At 45.5% G+C, this 27239-nt stretch overlaps 2 protein-coding genes and 1 long non-coding RNA gene across 8 annotated transcripts in view; 2 read left to right on the top strand and 1 right to left on the bottom strand.

The window, feature by feature from the left end:
- The window catches only part of BPHL (biphenyl hydrolase like), a 32568-nt gene extending 24299 nt beyond the window's left edge, over positions 1-8269 (top strand). Inside the window, exons 5-8 of one of the 5 annotated variants that reach the window (XR_012901681.1) lie at positions 750-787; positions 1420-1551; positions 2830-2953; positions 7693-8269. Coding sequence is in view for 3 of the 5 variants with exons in the window: in XM_075921329.1 (XP_075777444.1) it covers positions 1420-1551; positions 2830-2953; positions 7223-7382 (416 nt within the window). In the remaining 2 variants the exon portion in view is untranslated. Of the gene's footprint in view, positions 1-749; positions 788-1419; positions 1552-2829; positions 2955-7222; positions 7500-7692 lie in introns of those variants that run through there. The other 4 variants (XR_012901682.1, XM_075921330.1, XM_075921329.1 and 1 more) reach the window with 4 other exon arrangements.
- Positions 8197-11295, bottom strand: LOC102455457 (tubulin beta-1 chain). Its single transcript, XM_006138819.2, has 4 exons — positions 11138-11295; positions 10248-10356; positions 9846-9956; positions 8197-9471 (listed from the first exon to the last, which is right to left on the bottom strand). Exons 1-4 carry the CDS (start codon positions 11192-11194, stop codon positions 8411-8413), a joined length of 1338 nt encoding a protein of 445 aa, XP_006138881.1. The 5' UTR covers positions 11195-11295; the 3' UTR covers positions 8197-8410.
- A 56-nt stretch (positions 11296-11351) lies between these two features.
- Positions 11352-27239, top strand: part of LOC106733050 (uncharacterized) — a 40152-nt gene continuing 24264 nt past the window's right edge. For both annotated transcript variants that reach the window (XR_012901686.1, XR_003087277.2), the window contains exon 1: positions 11352-11805. This is a non-coding gene — a long non-coding RNA (uncharacterized LOC106733050). The remainder of the gene's footprint in view (positions 11806-27239) is intronic.

Raw genomic sequence — 27239 nt, 5'->3', positions numbered from 1 at the left:
TTACAGAAAAGCATTGGGACAACCCTCTCAGCATTGGTGCCATGGCCACGTTTTCTCTTTAAAGCATGACTGCAGCAGCATTTTAATATTTTAAGTATAGACTTAGCCCTAAATTAAGTGCACACTAGGCATGTAAACGTATAACCATTTAAATGGTTAACCAACAAACATTAACTTACTGGTTTCTGTTTCAGTTGCGCACTGGCTCCCAGGAGCAGGGCCAGTAGGGGCTGCTGGCCCTGCTCTCGGGAAGCCAGGGCTGTCACCTTCAGCTGCAGACTCTGCAGTATAAAACTTTATACTGCAGAGCTCACCATGAGTGTAACTGCTAGGATTTTTTAACAATTACATGGTTACATTTTTTAATCATTTTTTACATTTCTACTGCACATGCTCACACTCTCTATTCTAGACAAGAGCCTGGGCTGGACCAGCAGGCCCAGGAACTCACTGCTCAGAATGCTAGGTGAGACTGCTCTAACATTGCTTCTGATTGGCTCTAGCAAATCTCACAAGATCAGGAAAGTAGATACAGGGAAATAAATGTCCATAAACATCCTCAAGCATGATCTACAATTTAGCCTCTATTTTTTGCTCATGGTAATGGGGATTTCTGCTTGGGCTGGGCCCCCTGAAGTGTAAAATGTACCCTTCCCCCCCTCTCCGCATGGGGGCCCTGCATCTTTAGTGCAAGACAGTAGGGTAGGTGCCACTCTTGAGGACATTTGCTTTATTTGCATTATTGACAGGTGGAGCAAGCTACGAGATTTCTGAACCTGGCAAACAAGTGAGTAAAGTAGAATTCCAGAGTGTTTGTACAGCTGTGCCTAACATGCAGTGAGGCAATCCTGGTTTTCCTCTAGGAATGTGGCAAGTGTGCCATGATGTCAGCCTGCTGGAATGTCTTAGTAAAGACTTCCTGCCATTGAACTGTGATGAGTAACCAGGTGTCAGCTTCCCTTCAGAGGCCAAACCAGAAAGCTGTCCTAAAGCTGGGCATTTATACCCTACCCCTTTTTTCTATAAAAATATATATGATTTGAACATTGACTCCAGATAAAAACTCTTCCTTCCCTCCCCGAGACTGTACATACTTCCTCTTCTTGCAAGCTGTCCTCCCTCTGTCTTGCCTAACTTATGCAGGCAGACAGCTTGTAGGATCAGAATCTCTTGATTTGTCCACCCTTTGCATTCAGTAGTGACACGGGTATTTGCGTCTTGAACTCAGAAAGGATTCTGCTATAGACAGTACAATGAATGTATTTTTCACCCTTCCATAACTTTTTTTTAAATCCGTTAACAGAATTTAGCATGTGAAATTTGTATTTGTCATTGGCTCTTAAAATGCACATAAGTGTTTATGTGAATGCTATTTGTTTATTGAAGAGGGCCTAATATATTCAATGCCATTTTACACAGCTATCCGAGATGTTTCAAAATGGAGTGAAAAGGTCAGGAAACCAATGGAAGAAATGTATGGACATGAATACTTTGCAAAAACATGTGAGGCCTGGGTGGATGGAATATCTCAGTTTGCTGACAAGGCAGATGGTAAGATTCCTGCAATTGCAGCAGCAGAAAAGTTATGGATAAAAATCTCTCAACATTGCTCTTAGCAGCCGACAAAGAAAGGACTACATGCACACACCTCATCATGAGTCAGCTGGCCTATAATACTCTCATGAATACAGCAGACACTTCACAGAATCTAAGTGATGCACAGGAGGAAAAGAGCTTTTGGAAATGATTAATTGACAATTTTCTCTGCCTTCGCTTTCCCACAAGTTTAGGTTATTAAAATATCATTTTTAAACAAATGTAGTTGGAAAGTTTCTTTTCAGGTTCATTTTCCTCTTCTTTCTCAGCAGGGGAATATTTTCCTCTCTAGAGCGAGGATGTAGCCTAAAAAGCATTTGTTTATAATTTCTACACATAAGCAGGAAGCGTTGAAAGTGAGGGAGTGGATGGGAAGTTTGGTTTTCAAAGTTTTGTAGTTCAGATTCAACAAAGCATATTTAATGCATATAATGCAATCAAAGATTAGTCAGCTAAGATTAGTCATTTGCAATTCAATGACAACTGTTATTTTTAAGTTTGGCACTTAAAAATCTTTGGGAATAACTCTCCTCTTATAAGAGAACTTTGAAAAGCAAGAAGGGACCCTGAATACTAAACAGCAGTTTTGTGTTTTAATTCATAGCAAATTTGCTTTTAAATTGCTGAATGCAAACAATATATACAGTATATAGGGTGCATACAAGGGAAAGAGCCCAAGACTTCCTTATGTGCATTTTCATTTAGTCCTTATAACTAAAATTCTAAATCCCTGACTGTGGCTCTGAATTGACTGTAGGTAAGATGTTTCCTTACACTTTATTTTTTCAAATCCAGAAACAAACTTGTAAGAGAGATGTCAGCCAGCTAGTGGTATAATTTCTCCCAACAGAGAAGCATCATAATGAGTTGTAGTCAGTCCTTTTGTTGGCGGCACTCAGCCATCAGCATTTTGGAGGATCTGATCCAGTTTTCACTAGGTCATCTGTGAAAGGCAGTTAGCTCCGAGAGCCAGTTATGCATCAACATATCAATGAAGGGAATCCAGAAAAGGGACAAATAAGAGCAGTAAATCTTTCAGACAGGGGAGTTTTGCACTGGAGCTAGACAGCATAGGTTTGGTACTTGCTTATCCCTCTGTGGTAGGGCGATTACAGTGAACATGATAATAGGTGCTAATTGTAAGAGATACAATAGAAGTTACTATTGTCTAACAAGTTTTTCTGTTTTAATCATTCATATTTTAAAATAAAAAACTTTACATGTGTTTTTCAGGTAACATTTGTCAACATTTACTGCCTCATATAAAGTGTCCAACATTTATAATACATGGTGGGAAAGACCCTTTGGTACCACAGTTTCATGCAGAATATCTTCACAAACACATCAAAGAGTCCCGGTGAGTCATACCTTCAGCTACACAGTTTTGAAACACCTTTTGGAGAAGGGAAGAAGTGAACACACAATATGGGACATCTTTGGACAGCATTTCTCAGGCATTGATGGAGATGTTCAAAGCCCCCAGAATAATACATTGAGAGCAGTGTAGACTACCCTTTTTACATCATAGTGCTCTTTTTAAAAGGAGTGAGGAGCTAAACAGATTAAAAGCTGGCTAACTGCTAGGTTTCAAAATAGCTGTGAATGGGGACTCATCCAGCATGTGTGTTTCTAGTGCATCTCACAGGGTTTAATTCTTGGCCCTCTGCTATTAAAAACCTTATCAGTAACCTGGAAGAAAACAAAATCACTATTGACAGAGTTTGCAGAGGATACAAGGTTTGGGAGAGTGGGTAAATAAAGAAGAGGACAGGTCACTGACATGACTGGGCACATGCAAAAAACATTTATTTAAATGTGGCTAAAGGAAAACGTATACATCTAGGAACAAAGAAATTAGGCCATACTTACAAGATGGAGACTTCATCCTGGGAAGCAGTCACTTTGAAAGAGAGTTTTGAGGAGTGGATAAACAGTTGATGGGCTCACAGTATAACAAAAGGACTAATTAGGCCAAAAGGACTAACGCTATCCTTGAATGCATAAATAGGGAACTCTTTGGTGGGAATAGAGAGATTATTTTACTTCTGTTTAGCACTGTTGTAATCACTGCTGGAATGCTGTATCCCGTTCTAGAGCCCACAATTCACGAAGGACATTGATAAATTAGAGAGAGTTCAGAGAAGAGCCATAAGAATGATTAAATGATCAGTAAACATGCCTTACAGTGAGATTGTTTAAGCTGAATCGACTCAAGAAGCTCAAAGGGAAGATTAAGGTTACTTTATTACAAATACATACCAGAGGAACAACTATTTAATAATGGGCTGCTAAGTCTAGCAGAAAAAGGTATGGCATGACTCACTGCCTGGAAGTTGAAGCTAGACAGATTTAGACTGGAAATAGAAGTGTAAATTTTTAACAGTGATGGGCATGTAACCTTTTAAACAGTGTACCAGGGATTGCAGTGGATTGTCTATCACTAGCGACTTTTTAAATCTATACTGAATTTTTATTTTTAATAGAAAGCTGTTCTAGGAATTAGTTTTGAGGAATGTCTATGGCCTTTTTTATATACCACGGTCCCCTCTCACCTTGGAATCTATTAATTCTAAAGTGAAACCAAGAAATTAAGACCACTTCCACCCATCTGAATTATTGCCACTGTGCTCCTTCTTGTCATATCTCCTTTCAGCAGAGCTAATGAAACACACATACTAGGGCTGGAGCAGAAATCCTACTTGTATGAAGTAGTACTGAATGCTAAAGTCATAGCTGCTCTATCTATACATTTACTGGGATTTTACTATTGGGCTCTGCCCTCTAAATAATCATTAAGTGACAGCCAACTATTTTGCTCCAGTGTCTTTCACATAAAGTTTTTATCAGGAACAATCTAGATTAGGGGTGAGAACCCTTTTTGGCGTTAGGGGCCAATGACCCTCAGAAAACTCAGCTAGGTAGCATTGATAGGCAGGAAAAAAGAGACACACTCACCTCACTCATGCATCTTGGGGCCTCAAGGTTACGCTTGCACTCCAGCCCTATGGGGAAGGGCTTCCCCCCCCCAGGCTGGATTAATTCTTTGGGGGGCAGGTAGATTTTTGGGGGCCTCCTGAGGCTCTGAGGTGGGCCAACAATTAGGGGGGGTTCAGTATGTGGGAGAGGGCTAGTGGGAAGTGGGATAAGGGTCTCAGCAGGAGGGGCCAGAAGATGGGGGGGGGGAAACCTATCAGGCACAGCTCTGGGTGGGACAGGTGGTTGTGTGCAGCCATTTTTGGGCAGGCACATCCCTTCCCTTCCCTTCTTCCCCCAGCTCCTATTGGCTGCTGCTATGTTCTACACAATGTGCAGGGGAGTACTTTAGCACAAATTCACAACCTGGACTCCATGAACTCATGTCAGGGTTACACACACACATTGTTGGAAAGGGTGGTATGAATAAGGTTGAGAACTATTGCCTCATCACAATGGAGTACCTTAAGGACAGGCTCTCATTCTTAATGGTGATTTTCTGCTTTGCAGTCTGGTTTTTCTTCACTGGTACAACATAGTAAGCTTTCCTTGCTTATGGCAAAAATGTCTTGAAAGTAATTGTGTGTTAATCAGTAATAAAGCCAATGCACTTCCAGTGTTATGTGCTTTGTCTTTGAAGACACAGATTGGTGGGTGTTCCTCAGAGAAAATATAGTAGCCACAAGGAGGTAAAAAAGTACAGAAGAGGTAAAAAAAATACCATTCTCCACCCCTCCCCCAAGACAAAATAATGGGCATCATGTGGTGCTTTTATCATCACTGCTTAGAGTCTTTCCATTGAAATTAGAGATAGAAGGAACATGGCAATATTGTAGTAGAATTTTGTTAAACACCTCCCCTAACTGCTTCTTGAGCAAATACTGGAGTCTCTATTCCAGAACCTGAGCTAGTTTTACATATAGTAATTTTTGTAGCACAGCACTGAAATTAGTGAGTGTTTTCTGTTCTTGTAGTTCCAAAACTGCTTACCTGACATAGTTTAGTACTTTGAGAAAGGAGGTGGAGATCCCAGTCTTTTAATGAGGAGCATGCTAGCATACTATACAAGATTAGTTTGAGGTGTCTCGTGTATAAGATGAGCAAAGCTGGATTTAGGAATAGGCAATCTATGTTTTGAAGGGTATATCCCCACTTTCTATCTGGGGATGACCATGAAGAAGTTCTTCCAGGTATGGGACTCATGCCAGATGGCAGTTTGGTCATTACACACTACTATAGCCAAGCTTACAGGGGAAGGTGACAACTAACGGTGCATCTGCTCTGCAGCCTTAGCTCGGAATAAGCTATTTTGTAATTTGGTGCAAAAATTCAAAATAAACCACTATCCCAAAACATCCCTGTAAACCTTGAGTGTCAGAATAGTGAGCAATTATATTTCAAAAAGATGTAGCATAGATATTCTGGGATAACTGAAATATCCCAAAATAGCAGTGCAGCATAGATGTACCCTAAAACAGGGGAAGTCAATGCATACAAGTTAGGAGTTTACCATCATCTTATGTGGATTCTCCCAGGACTAACTTAGCCTTACATATCTGTGACTTATTTCCACATTACAGCAAACTAAGGCACTTTTATTTGATTAAAACCAAGCTCATGATGTTTTATCAAACTGACATCCCCTTTTAAAAAAAACACTAGTTGAGTCACCTTCACTTCTCAGTGTACCCCTCTGAACATGGCTTGGCAGTCAGGACTGTAAAAGCCTACAGCTTTAAGCCATTCCAGAAACATTGTTTTTATAAGGTCAAATTACAGCTTGACTGCAGGTTCATGCACACTAGATTCTCTTTAGAATAATTCAATATTGGAGGCATTGTTTTTAATCTACTTCTTTAGCAATACTTAATACCCAATCCAAGCCCCTTAGCTATTACACTAAGACTGCATCAAGACTGGCATGATTTTGCACAAATACTCTTAAAAGTTTTTCCGTTAAAGTATTTGCGCAAGAGAGCATCTATACTAGCATGTGCCTTTGCGCAAAAGATTTGCTTTTGTGCAAAAGCATCCAGGCCAGTGTAGATGCTGTCTTGGCTATCAGCGCTTTCTTGCGCAAGAAATTAATGTTTGTCTAAAGAATACTTGTGCAAGAGGGCTTATCCCTGAGCGGGAGCATCAGTGTTTGCGCAAGAACCACTGATTTTGTACATTACAAAGTCAGTGTTCTTGTGCAAATACTCACAGCCAGTGTAGACAGGCAGCAAGATTGTGCAAAATAAGTTGCTTTTACACAAAATCATGCGAGTCTAGACGCAGCCTAAGGGTATGGCTAGACTGCAAGGGGTTTTTGGGCTACCAGAGGTAACCCAAAAAAACCCTCCACCACATCTAGGGAACACATTTGCTCTTCTGCCTTTTTTTTTTTTTTTTGAGGAAGAGCACACACTTTCGGAAGCCCATGTATTCCCTGTTCTATGAGGAAGAAGGGGCTTCCAAAAGGGTTTTTTGGTCCAACATTTGGCCCACTCTAGACAGGCCAACTGTCGGAAAAGCTTCTGACAAAAGAATCGGAAAAAGGTATGTAAAATGCGTAGTGCATTTTACATACCTTTTTCTGACAAAACACTTGTCTAGCTGTACCCTTAGTGTCTCTCAGCTGTCACCATGAGTCTCCTCCCCCCCACTCCAGCACAGCTACTCCCTCCTCTGCGCAGGAAAAAAAACCCACTTCGACTCATGACCATCACCTTGCCCTTTTCCCTGAAGACAAGTGCTGTGGACTTCAGTGTTGCCACTTCTGGAAGGTTAACCCTCTGCATCAGGTAAAAAAAAAACCATCTGACTTCTGACAAGGTTTCCCAGAGATTTACATTTAGCACTCATCTAACATGGTTTCCTTTGTTCCAGAAACAAAATTGTTTTCCCCAAAGCTGGAATTTAGATTTGTAGGCACAGGTGGTCTACCATCAAAGTTTCTACTCAGCTAATTATTAAACTTGAGAAGTCAGCTTGACTAATTTTTAACTTGTGTGGGGGGAGGGGGGGAGAGAACAGGCATTGCTTCAAATTTTGCACTTGGTTACCACAGTCCCGTAGTTACCCTATGTGTTGTATATGCATAAAGTAAAATTCTAAATGCACAACTTACTTATTTTTTAGGTTGTTTCTGATGCCAGAAGGAAAGCACAATCTACATTTACGATTTGCAGAAGAGTTCAACAAAGTAGTAGAAAATTTCCTACGACAGACTTAATTTGTTAAACTCAATTATGTACTAAACAGTCTATGTATGATTATCTTAGTGTATTTAAATTATATTCCCCGTCCAGGCCGTATTCCTGTTATGATACTGATTTTATTTAGTTTGATTCTCCATTATTAGAAAATGTAAAAGGACATCTCATTTATGCTAGAGGTAAATTAAGATACCTACTGTGTCTTGCTTGATAATTGAGACGCTCCTGGCAGAGCTGAATTTGTCTAACAAGAGTAATAGTGAAGTAGCATTAAATCTGTGCTTTACTTGATCAAGATTGTTATGTTGCAAGTACCTGAATTCCATATCAAGGAGCATGAAGTATGACGTTAATACAAGTATATATATTAAAAAAGGAATGCTATATATGAGAAGAGGAGACCTGTTTTAAAGAAAAAACCAGAAGATATTTGGAACACATGCCTTTATGCGTTTTAAAAACTTAAATCAAAGTCATCAATAAACTTGACTTCACAATTATTACATAGAGATTTTTGTTAAGGTTACAAAATTTAACAGATAATCCAGTACACTGCAATGAAGAACATGCTTTATCACCACTGTCAGAATTCATTCTGACCACATGCCTGCTTTAAAAGAGTTTTTCTAGTACCAACTGCCTTATGCCTCATCCTCCTCTCCTTCCTCTTCAAATTCTCCTTGCTCATCAGCAGTGGCATCTTGGTATTGCTGGTATTCTGAGACCAGGTCATTCATGTTGCTCTCTGCTTCAGTGAACTCCATCTCATCCATGCCCTCGCCAGTGTACCAGTGCAAGAAAGCCTTACGCCGGAACATGGCAGTGAACTGCTCAGAGATTCTCTTGAACAGCTCCTGAATGGCTGTGCTGTTCCCAATGAAAGTGGCGGACATTTTGAGGCCACGAGGGGGGATGTCACAGACAGCCGTCTTGACATTGTTGGGGATCCATTCCACAAAGTAGCTGCTGTTTTTGTTCTGGACATTGAGCATCTGCTCGTCCACCTCCTTCATGGACATTCGGCCACGGAATATCGCCGCCACAGTCAGGTAGCGGCCATGGCGGGGATCGCAGGCTGCCATCATGTTTTTAGAATCGAACATCTGCTGCGTCAGCTCTGGCACCGTCAGGGCACGGTACTGCTGGCTGCCCCGGCTAGTTAGCGGGGCAAACCCTGGCATGAAGAAGTGCAGTCGAGGGAAAGGCACCATATTGACTGCCAGCTTGCGGAGATCGGCATTCAGCTGTCCGGGGAACCGGAGACAGGTGGTCACGCCACTCATGGTGGCGGAGACCAGGTGGTTGAGGTCCCCGTAGGTAGGGGTTGTGAGTTTCAGCGTGCGGAAGCAAATGTCATACAAGGCTTCATTGTCAATACAGTAGGTTTCATCCGTATTCTCCACCAACTGGTGGACAGAAAGGGTGGCATTGTAGGGTTCAACCACTGTGTCTGACACCTTTGGAGATGGCATTACACTGAAGGTGTTCATGATTCTGTCTGGGTACTCCTCTCTAATTTTGCTGATGAGGAGAGTTCCCATCCCAGACCCTGTGCCACCACCTAGAGAATGGGTCAGCTGGAAACCCTGTAGACAGTCACAGCTTTCCGATTCCTTTCTTACCACATCCAGGACAGAGTCCACTAGCTCAGCTCCCTCTGTGTAGTGGCCTTTTGCCCAGTTGTTTCCAGCACCACTCTGACCTAGAAGGCAGAGTGGAAAGATGCTGATTTAGTCACTAGAACATGATATGGAGTCCAAGTGATGAGAACTATTACATTCTAGATAGTGGACAGAGGATAATTTTACAGACCTAAAATAGATTTACAATGATCAGCTGACTATTGTTTATAGCATGGTTCAATTTGTGTTTTTCAAATCTGCAAGTTAACAAGCTGAATTAATCCATACAAGTTTCATGCAAACCCCCCCGCCCCCCCCCCCCAAAAAAAAATCAGGAAGGGTGCACTCGAATATATACAAAAAATGTTATTAGTACAAAGAGCATTATGGGGTATTTAATTGGGTCATCGCAAGCCAGACTGCAGTAGCTGCAGCTGTATGTAAAGCTACATACCAAAAACGAAGTTGTCAGGTCTGAAGATCTGACCAAAGGGTCCAGATCTGACAGAGTCCATTGTACCAGGCTCCAAATCAACAAGGATTGCCCGGGGCACATATTTATTACCTATAGGAGGAAGAAAAACAGCGTTACAGACACAGTCAACTCGCTGCTTTTGAGGCTGCTCAAAGCAACCCAGCTCCCAGGAGAGACTGCGCACTGACAAAAGGGAAAGAATTTTCAGTAGAGCCATCTTGGAAAGACTCAGCCCTTTAACAAAGCTTCCATGGTCAATAGCAAATTCCTTTACACTAGCAGTTCCAGTTATAATGAGTGGTACACCTCTACACCTGTTTTTTGTTTTAGTTTACTTAGCAAAATTACAAAGGGCTGAAGAAACAAATGGTGTATAATTACCAGCAGCTTCATTGTAGTAAACATTGATCCTTTCTAACTGCAAGTCACTGTCTCCATGGTAGCTGCCAGTTGGGTCAATGCCATGCTCATCACTGATGACTTCCCAGAACTGAAATAGGGGTTTAGGAAAAAAGCACTGAGTAATTGCATTATGGTGTCAGGAGGGATCCAACATGTCTTTTCTAGCTCCACAAACCTACCCCTGCCCAGCCAATGGAGTACGCTAACCAATAACTGCACCTTGGGGAGACAAACAGATATTTATACACACATCACAGAAGCAAGTGAGAATTGGTATAGCTGGACTGAGGAAAACCACCACCAAACTGCAGTGTCCAACAGCAAAGGTATAGATCAGATACAGTAACAAAATTGTACTGCTTCCTGAAAGGTTCCCACAGGGGTCAAGAATTACAGTCTCTCTAACCAGATGTAGCCTTCAAATTGATGTAGGTTGCTAGATACTAAAGGAAACCCAGCTGTTTCCCCGTTGGGGACGTAGCTAGAGGCAGAAAGAGCCCACAAGAGCTGTGACGCACTGGAAGCATCTCTGCTGCAAGCCCGGGTGGCATCCCTGCGCACAGGGGCGCGGCAGCTGCATCAGCAAGGCGAGGAGAGCCATTGTGAATTCAGAGCACGGATATCGGGCTGTCGCAGCATGACCCCCCCCCCCCGTCCCGACAGCAGCCCATCTCCCCTCTAGCGCCATGAGGTTTGTGCCGAGGCGCCGCAGCCGGGACGGGAAGCTGAAGCAGGTGTTTGAGCCACAGAAAGTCACCCCCCCCCATGATGTTTTCAGCGTCCAGTGTGCCCAGCCTCCAGCAGCGCCCCGTGGCGATCTCGCCTCTGCGCCGTGACAGGGGCCACAGCGCCGGCCCCCCGCTCTCTACCTTGGCCCCGATCTGGTTCCCGCACTGGCCAGCCTGGATGTGCACGATCTCCCGCATGGCGCCCGAGTCGCGGCAACAAACACCCTCTGCCTCCGGCTGCCCGCGCCCTGCCTCGCTCCGGCACCTGCAGCTGCGAACCCCGAGCCGCCGCCCCGCCGCCCGCTTTTATAGCGGGGTTCGCTGGCCCCGCCCCCTCGCGCCTGGGCCCCGCCCCCTCATTCACTCCCGGGCTGCCCGCAGCCCCGCTCCGGCGGGTGACGTAATGCGGGAGCCGGGGCGGGGCATGGTAATGCGGGGCTGCATTGTCTGCTGGGCGGGGGCTGCGCGAGCCCCATCCCGGGAGGGGGGGGGGGGTTGCAGCCTCAGCAGCAGGGAGGGGGCTTGTCGCAGCTTGAGGGCATCGAGCGCCTCCTGCTCCCCCAGCCCCGCCCGTGCAGAGCAAGCGGGGTAAGAAGCAGCTCCCTGCTCTCCCCCCCCCCCCCCCCCCCATGGCAGCGAGCGGCGCAGCACGGCACGGTCTCTGCAGCCTTCCCAAGGCCCGGGGTATAACCGTCTAAAAAGCTCCAGCTACATTGAAACGTGAGAACTGGCACGACGAGGACCGATTGCCTGTGTGTAAAAAGCAGTGTCAGCGACATGCCTCTGAGGAGCCGAGTGCCCGTATGCAGGTAGAGCCGCAGTGTGGGGAGGCAGCATCTTTTACTGCACCGACATCTGTTGGTGAAAGAAACAAGTCGTAGGCCCCGCAAAGCTCTTAAGTATAACGTGCTAAAGGCTGAGGGGGCTATTAGGTAAATAAGAATGGATGCTTGGTTCCCTTTGTTTCTCCTCTTGTATCACCAGTAAACACTGAAGGATGGTGCGGGGGCAGAGGGGGGCAGGAAGGACCAGAAAATCTTTGTATCATCAGATTCCTCTGCTCTTCTCAGTGTTATAATCCAGAGACAAGATAATGCTTTTCAATCACCTATTTTTGTCCTAAATTTTATTTTCAGTTGTTCTTTTGTTTGTGCTTTTTTTATTATTAAGTAAGAGACTGTAAAAGGAGGTTGGGGAATAGGATTTGTTTGTGTGGTTTTGGACCAGAAAAATCAGCCAGGACAAAACATTGACACATTTGCTGTGGGAGGCTGTGGAATCTCCATCACTGGAGATATTTAAGAGCAGGTTGGATAGACATCTGTCAGAGATGGTCTAGATCAGGGGTGGGCAAAGGGGCCTCCGTGGGCTAGATTCGGCCTGCCAAGCAGGTGAATCTGGCCCGTGGAGGCTCTGCTACTCCCCCGCCCCAAAGCCAATTAGGGTATGGGGGCTAGGAAGCTCCTGAAGCCTTCTCCACTCTGCCCACCCACTGCTCACTGAATGGGGGCAAAGCAGAGAAGGCTTCGGGCGCTCCCCCACCCCCAGGTCTTAATTGTCCCAGAGAGGCATAAGGGAGTTTTGCACAAAACAGCCAGGGCCACACTGCCTGTTTTTGTGCAAAAATGGAACGAAAGAGTATGCAAATGAATCACAGGAAAATGCTAATCTGTACTTCATTTGCATAGGCTCTTGCGGCAAAACTCATAGCCAAATAGTTTTGTCACAATTTAAATTTATAGATCCATTGTCATCTGGAATTCTGCAGTCAGGTTCCCATGTCACAGCCAGTATATAATCTGAACCTGGCATTGTGAACCACAATGGATGATATGCTTGCTAGATTTGCTGCAACTGATCACTGTTTTTTACATATGCACACATTTTAAAGAGATAATTCAGACATTTTGTGGATTTACCAGAAACGTACCACATATCCTAGAGAGGATGCCAGAGATCAGTAGGTTGAGAACATGATCAGTCTTGAGCATATGCTGCTTTCCTGAATGAATTAAGTTATTATAGTTTATGCAAAATATATAATCCAATTATTAATTTGTGATTTTCAGTTATTTTCTGTTTTAGCAAATTAATCATAAAGCTTCCATGACTTTTTTCATTTACAAAGATGTTGAAATAACAGATAATTTGTTTAACCTAGAAATAATATGAATAGTTCACATTCAATTACAATTTTGTCAGTATGCATTTGTGTAGAAATGACCTCATTTTGCATAGTCAGGTGAATGGGAGGGATCAAGTGACCTACATGTAGAGAGAACCTTAAATCTTTGTTTTTCAGAGGATTGATCAAATTGGGGGCAAATGTGTTATATGGGACTATGTCATTCTGCCATTGAAAACTGCAGCATAGTAGTAGAGGATGTATTACCTTTTTTTTATTCTACCCACGTCTTTTTCCAGTTTTGACATGATTAACGGTTGATTCTTGCTTAGGTGAAAAGGCCAGCTTTTCCTATTTTCAGCCATTAGCAGGCTGTATCTGCGTCTTGTTAATGGCAGCACCTATAGCTGCCCAAGCCTCTAGACGTGAGGCCCTTGCATCATGGAGACTGACCACATCAAGGAAAAGTAGAAATGCTAGTGTGAGATTTAATACCTGTGCTGTGTAATGTAGAGGTGTAGAGTTGATTTGGGCTCAGAGAGGTCTCTGTGATGATGATAGCTTAGCCCCCTAGGTTATCAGCTTTTTTTTTTTTTTTTTTTTTTTTTTTGTATGTAAGCATTAGTTGGAACACAACATAGACTTATCCATTGTTAGCTCCCCACTCAGCCAAGCATATGCTCCTGTTTTAACATTTCACAAATCCTCCATTACTCATCCCCACTCTCCTGGTGGAAGTAAATCTACCAGATGACATGGCAGAAGATTGGGGGGAAATTTAAAGATTTGATAAGGAGCCTCAAATTTGTGTCAACGACCCCAGAAATACTGACCAAATATTTTCTCCAACTGCTCTATTCATAATGTAAAAAATATGGAATAATTTTCACTTTGATAAATTCTACAATGAATTGTGTAGAAATGATCGTGTTTACTTATAAAATGTATGACAGATTTGCACTGCTTTACAGATGCACAGTATTGAAAGTGTAAGGGGGAAGAGGTGGGAATCTGGGGATATATGCCTTTAACTATATCACCAGATTGATGGCTTGTTGGTCATAGAATCACAATATCAGGAGAAGTGGTCAGTTACTAATGTAGTAATTACAGAGCTGTAATATGGAGCCAGGGTAAGCAAAGGACTCTATAATTAATAATAGTTTGTTTAGTTTGTGTTTAAAACAGTAACATGAAATGTGTTGTAAAGTAACTGATTTCACCTCAAGTCTTGTTTTGTTGCTTACGTTTGCTGCCTAGTGGTTAGAGAATAAAACAGTGAGTTAAGACTTCAGAGTTTTGTCCTTGTCTCTGACACTGGCTTGCTGTGACCTTGGGCAAATCACCTGGTCCCACATTTTCAAAAAGTGGCCACTAATTTTGAGTCTCTCAATTTGCTCCCGTGAAGTTTCCTCCTAGCAAGTTGGGGATCTTCTAGGATAGTGGTTCCCAATCTTTTTGATACTGGGACCAGTTAACCCATTCACAAGCTTTTGGAGGACTGGTAACATATATTTTCATATTTGCATATTCATTAAGCAAATGATGAATATGCAAATAATTGTGTCACTGGCCCTACCTGTCCAGCAGGTTGTTCTGCCACCCCTCCCCCCGGCCCCAATCCCAACCGCTTTATTGGCCGGCGCCAGCTCCCCCAGCTATGCTGGGCATTCTGCGTTGGATTCTAGCATCCGCCGGATTTAGCCCCACCGCTGGGAGCATGCCCAGCAGAGATGCCACAGCAGCAGGCTATCTACCAAGAGGGCCATGCTGCCGTTACCCTGTCACACTAATTAATAGGAGCATGCATGATCATTTTTCTAAGGACCAGTATTTTTTTTTCTAAGGACTGATACTGGCCCGCGGACCACACTTTGGGAAACGCTGTTCTAGGAGACTCCTGGGTAGATTCTCAGCTGGTGAAAATTATCATGGATCTGCCCTGCCACCTTTGCCACATTACTCTTATTACAACATTTGCTGTAGCAAAAACAGGTGTTATTATCAAGGGATTGTGCTTGATCCAAGATTTTTGCATCAGCTTGAGAATAAACTTTGTGAGTGCTGTTTTTGAATGCTGAAGCCTTTATGTATTCAAGTTTCTATTATTAATTTTTTCTCATAATAGTATATTTCTTTGGTACTTAATAATACCATGGTACTTAACAGTATTGCTTAACAAGCAATCTCTGCAATAGCTAATTTAATACCTGTGAATTCACTGTGTTCAAATTGTGTGCTCAAGGTAACAGCTGGATTATAGAGTGTTTGCTGTACGTTGCCAAGGTCTTGGTCCTGTGAGGTCTGGATGTTTATAAAGAAAGTTCTTTAAGGAGCTATGATGCAGCAATGGTTAGAGCATAGGTCTGTGAGTCAAGAACCTATATTGTATTCCCAAGTCTGCCAGACACATGCTTTTGTAATCCTGAGCAGGGTTATCATTCTGCACTTGTTCCTTCATATATATATAAACAAGGGATAGTAGCCAGGTATTTCAAAAGCATATTTAGATGGCCTGTTTTTTGAAAGTGCTCAGCACCTAGCAGCATCCATAGTGGAACACCTTTGAAAACCCTTCAGGTTTCTAAATATGAATATAGAAGCCTAATTTTAAGTACCCACTTTTTAAAATCTTGACTGTATTTAGATAACCACAGTATTTTTCTAACATAACATCATGAATATTCAGTCTTTTTTGATCTTACAAATAAAAAAGTCCACAAAAGCCTTGAAATCAGGGGAAGTTAAGAACCTAAATACCTTTGTGGATCTGGACCAAAGCATCTAATATATACATTTTGTGGGTGTGTACTCTCTTGCTCTCTCTCTGTCCACAATGCTGATGTTCATTCTGGCACCATATTCAAATTCTTCCTTCAGCAGTTTCCCAGGCAACCAACTAGCCTCAGAATGAGTCTGCGCAAGAAAGAAGGAAACAAAAAACCTTGCAACATTTTCATTCTTGTCAATAATTCCCCATAGTTTGAAAAAAATCCAGATACACAAGTATGGAAATGGCTGCAGCATAAATTACTTCCTAATTACAGCCCACACATGCCTACATAGGTAACCAGACACTGCAGTGATGAGCAATGTATAGATAGATTAAATAAACTACTTTGTTCATAACATATTTATGCAGAGATGGCGTTTCGGGTCTATCAAACCACAAACTACCTGAATGTCCGAGAGTCAGAAACCTGGACCATCTTACAGTCAGACTTGGAGCAGCTGGAGGCATTACTGTACTTGAGTACAGTCAATACCAAATCCTGAGCATAAAATGGTTTCACTGTGCAAAATGTCATCATCTCAGAGTAATCTGGCTTTCCTTCAGTTACTCATTATATCCAAAAGTTGTGTTGCATCTCTTTGGCCATGTCACCAGGGTAGACAAAAAACACCCCATTGTGCTCTCAGACTTGCCACTGATGCATGAAGGGATACATGCCTCAAACCTACTTGGTGCCATCCACAGGGCTGCCCCATTGATTTGTGGATCAGAGGTGTAGCAAGGATGTTATGTGCCCGGGGGCAAAGGCAAAGTTTGCACACACACCCCCGCAAATCTGGCGCATGACTGAGCCAGATCATGGGGGAGAAGGGGAGTTTGTACTGCATCCTACCCCACTCCCTCCAATTTGGGGCCAGGCCCCTGCATGCACTAACCCTTCAGCAGAGGTGGAGGGTCAGTACCAGGGGCAGGGAGGCGTCTCCAGCTGGCAGCAGTGGGCAGAAGAGGAGTAGGCAAGCAGAGGGATGACGGGGAGTGGAGGGGTACTAAATTGGCGCCCCACTAGCAGGGTACCTAGACATTAGGAAAAAGTTCCTAACTGTCAGGGTGGTTAAACACTGGAATAAATTGCCTAGGGAGGTTGTGGAATCTCCATCTCTGGAGCTATTTAAGAGCAGGTTAGATAAATGTCTATCAGGGATGGTCTAGACAGTACTGGGTCCTGCCATGAGGGCAGGGGACTGGACTCGATGACCTCTCGAGGTCCCTTCCAGTCCTAGTATTCTATGATTCTATGATTTTGGTGTCCCTGAAAGCTATCAGTTTTCATTAGTGTGGCCCTCAGAGAGCTTCAAGTTTTACATGCCTGATCTACATGTTTATTAGTCTTTAAAGTGCTACCAGACTATTGTTTTTTAGGTTTTTCCTTTTGTTATAAAGTATATTTTATTTACAAAAAATAAGTAACCCCAGTGCCCTCATCACCCCTGCCCTAGAGCCAGTCACCCTCCCCATTCCAGTGTAACCACCCCTTCCCCAGAGCAAGCACCTTAGCCCCCTCCATACCAATGCAACTGTAGGTAAATCTCATTAATCTCTGTATTAATCATTTTCTCATTGAATTTTTTTATTTTAACTTTGTATCAAGTCCTTTTAGTTTTGTAATAAGTCTTTAGTTTGTTGTATTAAGTCCTTTTATAGAAACTTTGTGTACTTTTACAGAACATAGAAACTTTGTATTAAGCCTTTTTACATAGAAACCTTGTATCTTGTAGACCAGTGGTCTCCAACCTTTTTACACCCAAGATCACTTTTTAAATGACACAAAAAGCCAAGATCTACCGCCCTGCCCCTTCCTTGAAGCCCTGCCCTCTCTGTTCACCTCCTCTCCATCACTTGCAATTCCCAACCCTTATACTGCTGCTTTTTCTCCCCCAATTCTTCTGTAGGAAGAAGTTTTTTCCAACATTTGGCCTGTCTAGACTTGACCAAATGTCAGAAAAAACCCTTCTTTTGGAAGCCCCCTTATTCCTCATGGAAAGAGGAATATAGTGGTGACTGAAAGATCATGTTTGCTCTTCCACTAAAAGAAGTGTAAGAACAAATGCATCCCTGGATACAGAAGAGTTTTTCTGGGGTATCTCCGGAATCCTGAAAAACTCCTGGGCTACGTCTACACTGGCCCCTTTTCCGGAAGGGGCATGTTAATTTCACCTATCGTAGTAGGGAAATCCGCGGGGGATTTAAATATCCCCCGCGGCATTTAAATAAAAATGTCCGCCGCTTTTTTCCGGCTTTTAAAAAAGCCGGAAAAGAGCGTCTACACTGGCCCCGATCCTCCGGAAAAAGCACCCTTTTCCGGAGGCTCTTATTCCTACTATGATAGGTGAAATTAACATGCCCCTTCCGGAAAAGGGGCCAGTGTAGACGAGCCCCTGCAGTCTAGCCATACCCTCGCTGGGTTGAAACAGGATGTGTAGGCTCTGGGGTGGGAAGGAGGGATTTGGGTGTGAGAAGAGGTGAGAGGTGTAAGCTCTGGGAGGAAATCTGGATGCAGGAGGAAGTGGATAAGGGAACGCTGGCTTGAGGAGGGAGTTCCAGGCCGGGCAGTGTTGGGGTCAGATGTAGGGTTAGGGTACTAAGCAAGCCACAGACTTCTGGATGTGAGGGTTCAGGAATTTGGGTTGGGGTATGTGAGGAGTTCAGGGCAGGGGGTTCTGGTGTATGATAGGCTGAGATGTAGGGTCTGGGGGAAAGGGGAGTGCAGGAGTGTCATGATGCTGTGGCCAGATGGGGGCTTGGCCCCAATTGGGGGTTTGTTGGCCAGGCTTCATTTTCAAATAAAATACTATGTCAAACACAAAAAGTTTCTGCATTGTTTTTATTTATGAAAAGGGCAGGGAACCTGTTTGGACAGGGTGCCAGTGGGGACAGGTTTCTGCAGCTGGGGACAAGAGAGGAGACAGGGTGCTAGTGGGGACAGGTTTCTGAGGCTGGGGAGTGGGGAGAGGGAACAGGGAGCTGGGGAGAGGGAACAGGGGGCTGGGGAGAGGGGGGAGGCCATAGGGAGGAGTGGGGACAGAGAGTCACCTGCTATAGCCCCCTCCCAGGATTCTTCCCCCCCCCCCCCCCCACACCTCTCTGAGGAAAGCCAGCACGTGCTTCCCGCAGTGCAGCCAAACCTCCGCAGGTGCCTGCCCCGGGGCCAAACTGCCTCTCCCACAGCACGGCGCGGCCAACCCTTCCCCCCCCCCCCCCCCAACAATGCGGCCAACCTCCGCAGGCGCCTGCCCCGGGGCAAAATTCCCCTCCCGCGGCCTGGCCAAGCCAACAATTTTGGGGACATGGGACAATTTCTAAAAAGATCAACGTTCCTTCAGTGGGAACAACTGTCTTTGAATGAGACTCAAACTGTTCCCTGATATTGTGTCTCTTATCTATTAGATTGTAAAATCTAATCTAAGGGTGTGTCTAGACTACAGGGTTTTGTCGACGAAAGTGGACTTTTGTCGACAAAACTATACCTGCGTCTACACTACCGCTGAGTTCTGTCAACATAACGTCGACAGAACTCAGCAGTTTTGTCGACGGCTGTAAACCTCATTTTATGAGGAATAACGCCTTTTGTCGACAGAGTTCTGTCAACAGAAGGTGTTATTGAATTTAGGGTTGTGTCTAGACTATAGGGTTTTGTCGACAAAGCAGCTTGCTTTGTCGACAGAACTGGATGTAGTCTAGATGCTCTTTGTCGACAGAAGCTTTGTCGACAGTATCTGTCGACAAAACTTCTGTCGACAAAAGCCTGTAGTCTAGACGTACCCTAATAGTCTCTCTTATTCTGCTGTTGTTCAGGGCCTAGTACAGTAGAGTTCCATTCTCGCCTGACCTCTCAGCACTACTGTAATAAGCAGGAGCATCGTTTCAAATTCTGGGCGGGGGAGGGGGAGGACAAAATTGTGTTTGCATCCCTACACTCATTTCCCTGCTGAGGCCATGACTGCTCATAGGGGTCCCATCCAAGAGGAAGGTGAGGAGGTGGTGTGCCAGTCCTGTCCTAGGGAATGAGGGATGTGGTGGCATGGGGGAGGATCAGGGTCTAGCACATTCTCTGTTCATCTCTCATCCAGACTACTGGGCTGTGTCTAGACTGCATCCCTTTTCCGTAAAAGGGATGCAAATTAGACATATCGCAATTGAAAATGAAGCGGGGATTTAAATCTCCCCCGCTTCATTAGCATAAAAATGGCTGCCGCTTTTTTCTGGCTCGGAGCTTTGCCGGAAAAAAGCGCCAGCCTAGACGCGGATCTTTCGGAAAATAAAGCCTTTTCCGAAAGATCCCTTATCCCTCATTTTAAGAGGGAATTGTGCAAACACAATTTTGTCCTCCCCCTCCTCATTTTAAGAGGGATAAGGGATCTTTCGGAAAAGGCGGCAGCCATTTTTATACTAATGAAGGGGGGGGATTTAAATCCCCGCTTCATTTGCAATTGCGATATGTCTAATTTGCATCCCTTTTACGAAAAAGGGATGCAGTCTAGACACATCCCTGCTGCTGGTACCTGTTTAGCCAGCAGGGAAAAGAGGATGGTGCTAATGGCTGCTTAAGAGCCACAATAGGCAAAACTTTATTGTGCTGCCCACTGCCCCATAGGCCTAGGTTTGGTCCCACACTGGGCAGCTGCCCAGAAATCTACTGCCTTAGACCAGGGGTTCCCAAACTTTTTGACACGGGGACCAGTAAATCCATTCACAAGCTTTTGGAGGACGGGTAACATTCATTTGCATATGCATTAAGCAAATGCTGCATATGCAAATAAGTTGTTTCTGGTCCTCCAAACCCCCCAGCGCCAGCTTTAGCAAAGCTTTTGATACGGTCATCCACAATATTCTTGCCAGCAAGTTAAGGGAATATGGATTGGATGAATGGACTGTAAGATGGATAGAAAGCTGGCTAGACCAGGGTTTCCCAAACTTTTTACTTTAGTTGGAACCCGGTTTTTTCAGTACTGTTTTTTGCAGCCCCAAAATATAAATGCAAATAAAAAAAAGAATGAAAAATGAATAAATTTTCAGTTTCATCCAGCTGCATCCTCCACCCAGCCAGGACCCGCTGCCGCATGGGCACTCCAGGAGCCCAGAACATCCGGCTGCATCCTCCACCAAGCCCAGGTTAGGGCTTGGGGGACCTTGCGCCACACGGGCACTCTGGGAGGGGGGAGCAGGAGCAGATTGGGGGTAGGGTATCTGGCTAGGAGGGAGGGTGCAAGGAGGGGATTTGGGTAGGAGTTGGACCTCCCTGCTCTGGCACCCTCTGGACCTGACTGGTCCCAGATGAAGGATTTTTTGGACCAGGGGAGGTCATTTCAGGGCTCCTGGTTCCCCTCCTCCCCACTAGGCTTCTTTGCACCTTGTTCCCCTGCAACCCAACTGAGCTGCCCACCCCTACTGGTTCCCTGCACCTCCCCAAAAACCATCCCCCACAATCCAAGGGAGTGCAGCACCAGTTCCCTGCAACCCCTCGCAGCCCAGCTGAGCTGCCCTGTTCCCTGTGCCTTCCCCATCCACCTCAGCCCAGTTGAGCCCTGCACTGGTTCCCTACATGCCTCCCCCACAGCACAGCTGAGCCCTGTTTCCCTGCACCTCCCCCCAAGCCCTGCAGAACTGCTGAGCCCCATTGCTGATTTCCTGCCCCTCCCTCTCTCCCCTTGAGTCTAGCCCTGGTTCCTGGCACCTCTCTCCTGCAGCCAAACTGAGCTTTGAGCTCCGCACTTCCCCTTCCCCCGCAGCCCAGCACTCCCCACTCCCGCAGCCCAGCTCAGCCCAGCACCCTGCACCTCTTCACGCTTGCAGCCCAGCTGAGCTCCATTTTCCTGCACCTCCCCCCAAACCATGCAGACATGCTGAGCCCCATGCTGATTACCTGCCCCTTCCCCCCTCCCTTTGAATCCAGTGCTGGGTTCCTGGCACCTTCCTCCTCCTGCAGCCCAGGTGAGCCCAGTGCCCCACACTCCTGCAGCACAGCCTGGTGCCTCCTTAGCGTGGTGCCCGGGGGCAACTGCCCCCCCTTGTTCTCCCCTCATGACACCTCTGCCGGGAGCCTGGAACATCCGGCTGCATCCTCTTCCCAGCCGAACCAGGGCTTGGGGGACCCGGCACCGCACGGGCACTCCAGGAGCCCGGAACACCCCGGCAGCCACGATGAGGCCTGGTATTTTTTTCCCACAGACCGGTGTGATGGCGAGTTGGGGTTTCCCTGATCCTGCACCCCCATAGCAGCCAGAACAGTCTCCACCAGCCAGTAGAATAGAGAGGGTTTATTGATTTTCCAGAATACAGCACAGCACATACATGATGTGGCTACTGGGGGCAGGGCCAAGATGACTCAGGCCCCTAGGGTTAGGGTCCATCACCCCTACCCCCCAGCTTAGCCTGTTCTCTCCATGCTTCCCAGACAGCAACTGTCTCCCCCCAAGGTCCTGCCCCTCAGCCAGGTGTTGGTCTCCGCCTTCCTCCCTTTCTCTCTTTCCCTGGGAGGCTGAGCCTAGGTGTCTGGGTTAATACACATTTGGGTGAGTCAGGGAATCACATCACAGTGGAGGGGGACACCGGGTTACAGAGCAGAGAGCACCCCCACTACACCACAACCGGTACTGGGCCATAGCCCATAGTTTGGGAAACGCTGCCTTAGACAATTGCCTAAAAGTCTAGGAGATCAAACCGAAGGCTGTAGGGAGCAAGTACCCTCCTACACCATAGCAAATGGTGATCTTGATGATAAATATACATTCTACCATAAATATTAAACCCAGCAAGTAACAATACTGATGGGGTGTTATCAAATAGATTAATGTCTTTATTAATCCTGTCAGCAGTGCTCTTGGTATAAATATCAATAAGGCTCCTTTATCAGTATACTAGGGCTACGTCTAGACTGGCATGATTTTCCGGAAATGCTTTTAACGGAAAAGTTTTCCGTTAAAAGCATTTTTGGAAAAGAACATCTAGATTGGCATGGATGCTTTTCCGCAAAAGCACTTTTTGCGGAAAAGTGCCTGTGGCCAATCTAGACGTGCTTTTCCGCAAAAAGCCCCAATTGCCATTTTCGCACTGGCCCTTTTGCACAAAAGTTTTGCACAAAAGCGACTTTTGCCCGAACAGGAGCAGCATAGTATTTCTGCAAAAAGCACTGATTTCTTACAGTAGGAAGTCGGTGCTTTTGCAGAAATTCAAGCAGCCAGTGTAGACAGCTGGCAAGTTTTTCTGGAAAAGCGACTGATTTTCCAGAAAAACTGGCCAGTCTAGACACAGCCATAAAGTGCTGATATTGCTGTTTCTAGCAGAACAACTGTGCTGTATACCAGCAAGATCAAGGCATGAATTGTGGCATTCACCAGACAGTCAGAATTGCTCTTATTACTTAGTGTCAGTTCTTTGCAATCGGACAGTAATTTGCAATTTAAGTATACACTGGGCAAACCCAAAACCTTATCTGCTGACTTAAAATATTAGTTGCAATCAGTGTTCCTTCTAAGATTTTCCATCCATGAGCAGAGTTTTGTCTTGTGCACCAATATTGACATTGTGTTCTTGTCTAGATGTGTGTCACCATGGCACCCACCAGTTACTAACTAACTAAACTAAACATATACATATATATATTACTCTACAGGTGCATTAGCTCCTGCTTCATCTTCTGCCCTGTTACACAGCTAGCCCCCCATCTCCTCCTCCAACCCTCACTGCTCCTCTCTTCCTTCAGCTGCCCCAACTCCCCTGTGAACACTGAGAAGTCCCCACCAGACTCTCATGCGAGTAGTGAGAGGAGCCCAGCAGCAGCTCTGGCTCCCTTAGATTCCATTATAGCCACTTCTCACCCTGCAGCCAGGCCTCCGGGAGTTCTGACAGCCATTGGGCTGGACCATAAGAACAAGCATCTCAACCGCACTGGGCCCTTTGTCTCTTCTTGGGTGGCTGGGGCTAGAGCCCAGGGAGAACCAGCACCCAGTCTAATGCAATGGGCTGTGGCAAAGCTGCCTCTCGGCTCCTCCTGGTGCCTTGCATTCCATCCTGAGAAGCTGCCTGGAGCCAAATGGCCTGGGGATTTGGAGAGGGGAATTTGAACTGCACCATCCGCTGTAGTGTGGGATAGTTCTTTGATTTTCAACATGGAGAGGGGTGTGACAACCCCTGGCCAGTGCTGCAGGAGTGCTGCCTGGGGAAGATGTGTGAGACAGCGGGCCCTATCCTGCAATATTGACTGATATGGACCCTTGGGTTTGAACATCCTGCCTCACCCACAGTCTCCTCCAGACACTACAGACTCCCACTAGTCTGCTGCTTGGGTCTTTCTGGCCAGAGGCCAGGCTAATAAACCACCCCGAGCCAGGCTGAAAAAAAAATCCCTGGCAGCATTAGCTGTCCACCAGCCTCAAGGCCCCAATTCCCAGCAGCAACCGCCACCCACCAGCCCCACAGCCCTAATTCCCGGCAGCAACAGCCACCCGCCAGCCCCACAGCTCTAATCCACATGGCCTCAGCCCTGATGGCAGCTGGGTCCCAACACGGCTTTAGCCCCAGCAGCAGCCAGAGCAGCCACCTCACAATGTGGTCCCATCCCCGTCCCCGCCCACCACGCATCCCTGGCTGTGGGAGAAGTCATGCAACTCACCTTCTGTGTCCAGCAAGAAGGTGAATGCAGTTGCGTAGCTCTACGAAGGAGGTGGGCAGGCTCAGAATTTTTTGTGCACGGCTGCGCAGGCATGCACCTTAGGGGGAACACTGGTTCTAACTTGTACAGGTTGAATCTCTATAATCCGCCTTCCTTCATTTGGCAACATCCATGATCTGGCATCATAGGGAAAAGCCAGGGGCCCTGTGCTCAACTACTCCTCCACCTTCCCTGAGCTTACAGAGTGCAGCAAATAGCTTATTTGTGATAAGCTCAGGAAAAGAGGGAGAGGAGTGGGGATGGATGGAGCTTGTGGGAAGTGGCTTGGGGCTGTGGCGTGCTACCCAGCAGCCAATATTCCATCAATGCTTGCTCCTCATCTGCCACCAAAGTGGAACCCCACAGCCGGCAGCAGCAGAGGAGCTGGCATTGACCTTCCATGGTCTGGCAAATTCCCTGGTTCAGGACCAATCAGGTTCCGAGGGTGCTGGACTAGGGAGGTTCAACCTCTCTTATCAGACTCAGCTATAAAAGTGCCATTGTAACTGCGAGACAAATTTCTTTTTTCCAAATAAACTTTCAGACATTACTAAGTACAATGAGTTTCCAAGTAGACATTACAGTTACACCCTGAGTTCAGAACCAAAGTAATTTGTTGGGGGCAAAATTTCTCTGGTGTTCATCATAGTATGTCTCTTAAATAAAAAAATGTTTGTGTTCACTTCAGTAGAATTGTACATGAGTTCCCTTTTGTCTCACTGTCCTAAGCATCATAATTATTCTACTGATTTTTTTTGCTATAATAATGGTTAGTTTCTTGAAAGCTTCTGCTCACCTGCTTAAGACTGGATTAGAGGATGTGTAGTTTGGTGATAGGACACTGGACTGAGACTCAGGAGAAATGGGTGATTTTCTTAGCTCTATCATTAACCTGCTGCATGGCCCAGCAACTCATGTTGCCTTTCATGGCCTTATTTCTTGTCTGTCTTGTGTGTTTACTTTGTAGATCTTTGGGCAGCGATTGGCTTTTATTACATGTATGTAGCGTACCTAGCACAAGGGACATCTAGGTGCCACTGCACAGGGCCACTGACAAGGTGGGCAAAGGGGACAACTGCTGCAGAGCTGGTGATTTAAAAGGCTTGCAGCAGCAGTGGCAGCCAGAGCCCCCAGGCTCTTTAAATTGCTGCTGGAGCCATGCACAGTGCTGAGAACTGGCTTAGGGAAGCATGGCATGCTCTCTGGGCAGTGCTGAAAGCTGGCTGTCCCTAGCCCCACCCCTTCTGCTGAAGGTCACGCCCCTTTTGGGGGCCCAGAACTGGCCCCCACACACACATTGCCCAGTGCCTGGCGACTAGGGTTGCGAGGTGTCTGGTATTGAACCAGACAGTTTGGTATTTTCATCTCCGGTCTGTAGGGTTGCCAGATGGTTTAACCAAAAATATTGAACTCTCCCGCTGCTCCCTCCCCCCCCACACAAAAAAACAAAACAAAACACCGGGGAAAAATTTCTGTTGAGAAAAAAAAAGGGGGGAAACCAAAGTAGTTGAGCAATAAATAAATAAATAAATCCAGCATGGCTCCTTTAAGAAATGCCTTTGAGGCTTTTTGCCGGTGGCCATCTTGTTTTCCTGCTCTGAGCCAGAAGACAGCTCCCCTGCAAAACCAGGTAAGCGGGGAGGGCCTGGGCCCAGTTGCTGAGTGTGAGTAGGGTTGCCAGGTGTCTGGTAGTTTTGCCTCCTGGCAGGGGGAAAAATCAGAAAATACCAGACATTTTAGGTGTCCGGTATTTTCTGAATTTTTTTATCAGACAGGAGGTGAAAATACCGGACTGTTTGGGTCAATATCGGACACCTGGCAACCCTGCCTGTCCGGTAAAAAAAAAAAATCAGAAAATACTGGACACCTAAAATGTCCAGTACTTTCTGGTATTTTTCCCAGCCAGGAGGCAAAAATCCCAGGCTGTCTGGCTCAATATGGAGGCAGCCTGGCAACCCTAGTGCTTACCGGGTTACGCAGGGGAGCTGTCTGGCCCCACACAGGGAGGCAAGATAGCGGGTAGCTGCTGGCAGCCTGCAGCTTGTTGGGACAAAAAGCCTCACCACGCATTTCTTAAAGGGGTCACGCTTTTTGTTTGTTTGTTTGTTTTTGCTTAACAACTCTGCAGGTCCTTTTTATTTGTTTGTTTGGTATTTTTTCTGAAACCCTCTGGCAACCCTACAGTGGCGACATCCACTGCCAGCTGTGTCACTGTAATACAGGAAAGAAGTATATGACGACAGACGTTATGCTTTTAGCAAAGAAGTTAAAACAGATCAATAAGACAGAATTCCATTCCACATATGTAGGTCTTAGTTTGACCTTGTTAACTCCACTTAGAGCTTTTAATTATTAATTTTAAGGATAGGCAGTCTATTGCTGATGCATAAACAGAAAAATGTGAGAACTTGCCTGAGTCCAAACACTCAGCAAAGATAGCATAGTTTGGTGGTTAAAGCAGCTGTCTCAGCTTTCAAAATATGTGCATTCATAGTTGATTTAGGATGGAGCATCATTAACACTCCCATCACTTCAGCTATGGATTAATTATGGCCAAAAGAAAAAAATGCGGCCTTTGTCTCATCCAGGAGGTCAAGTGCAAAAATATAGTCTGACTACAAAAAGATGTAATATTGATAAATTGAGGTAAATTAGGAAAGGGCTAGTTACTGCAGAA

The sequence above is a fragment of the Pelodiscus sinensis genome, chromosome 2 (assembly GCF_049634645.1).
Source record: "Pelodiscus sinensis isolate JC-2024 chromosome 2, ASM4963464v1, whole genome shotgun sequence".
Taxonomy (NCBI): Eukaryota; Metazoa; Chordata; order Testudines; family Trionychidae; genus Pelodiscus; species Pelodiscus sinensis.
Note: the sequence above shows the minus strand (reverse complement) of the source record. Positions and strands in the feature narration are given on the sequence as shown.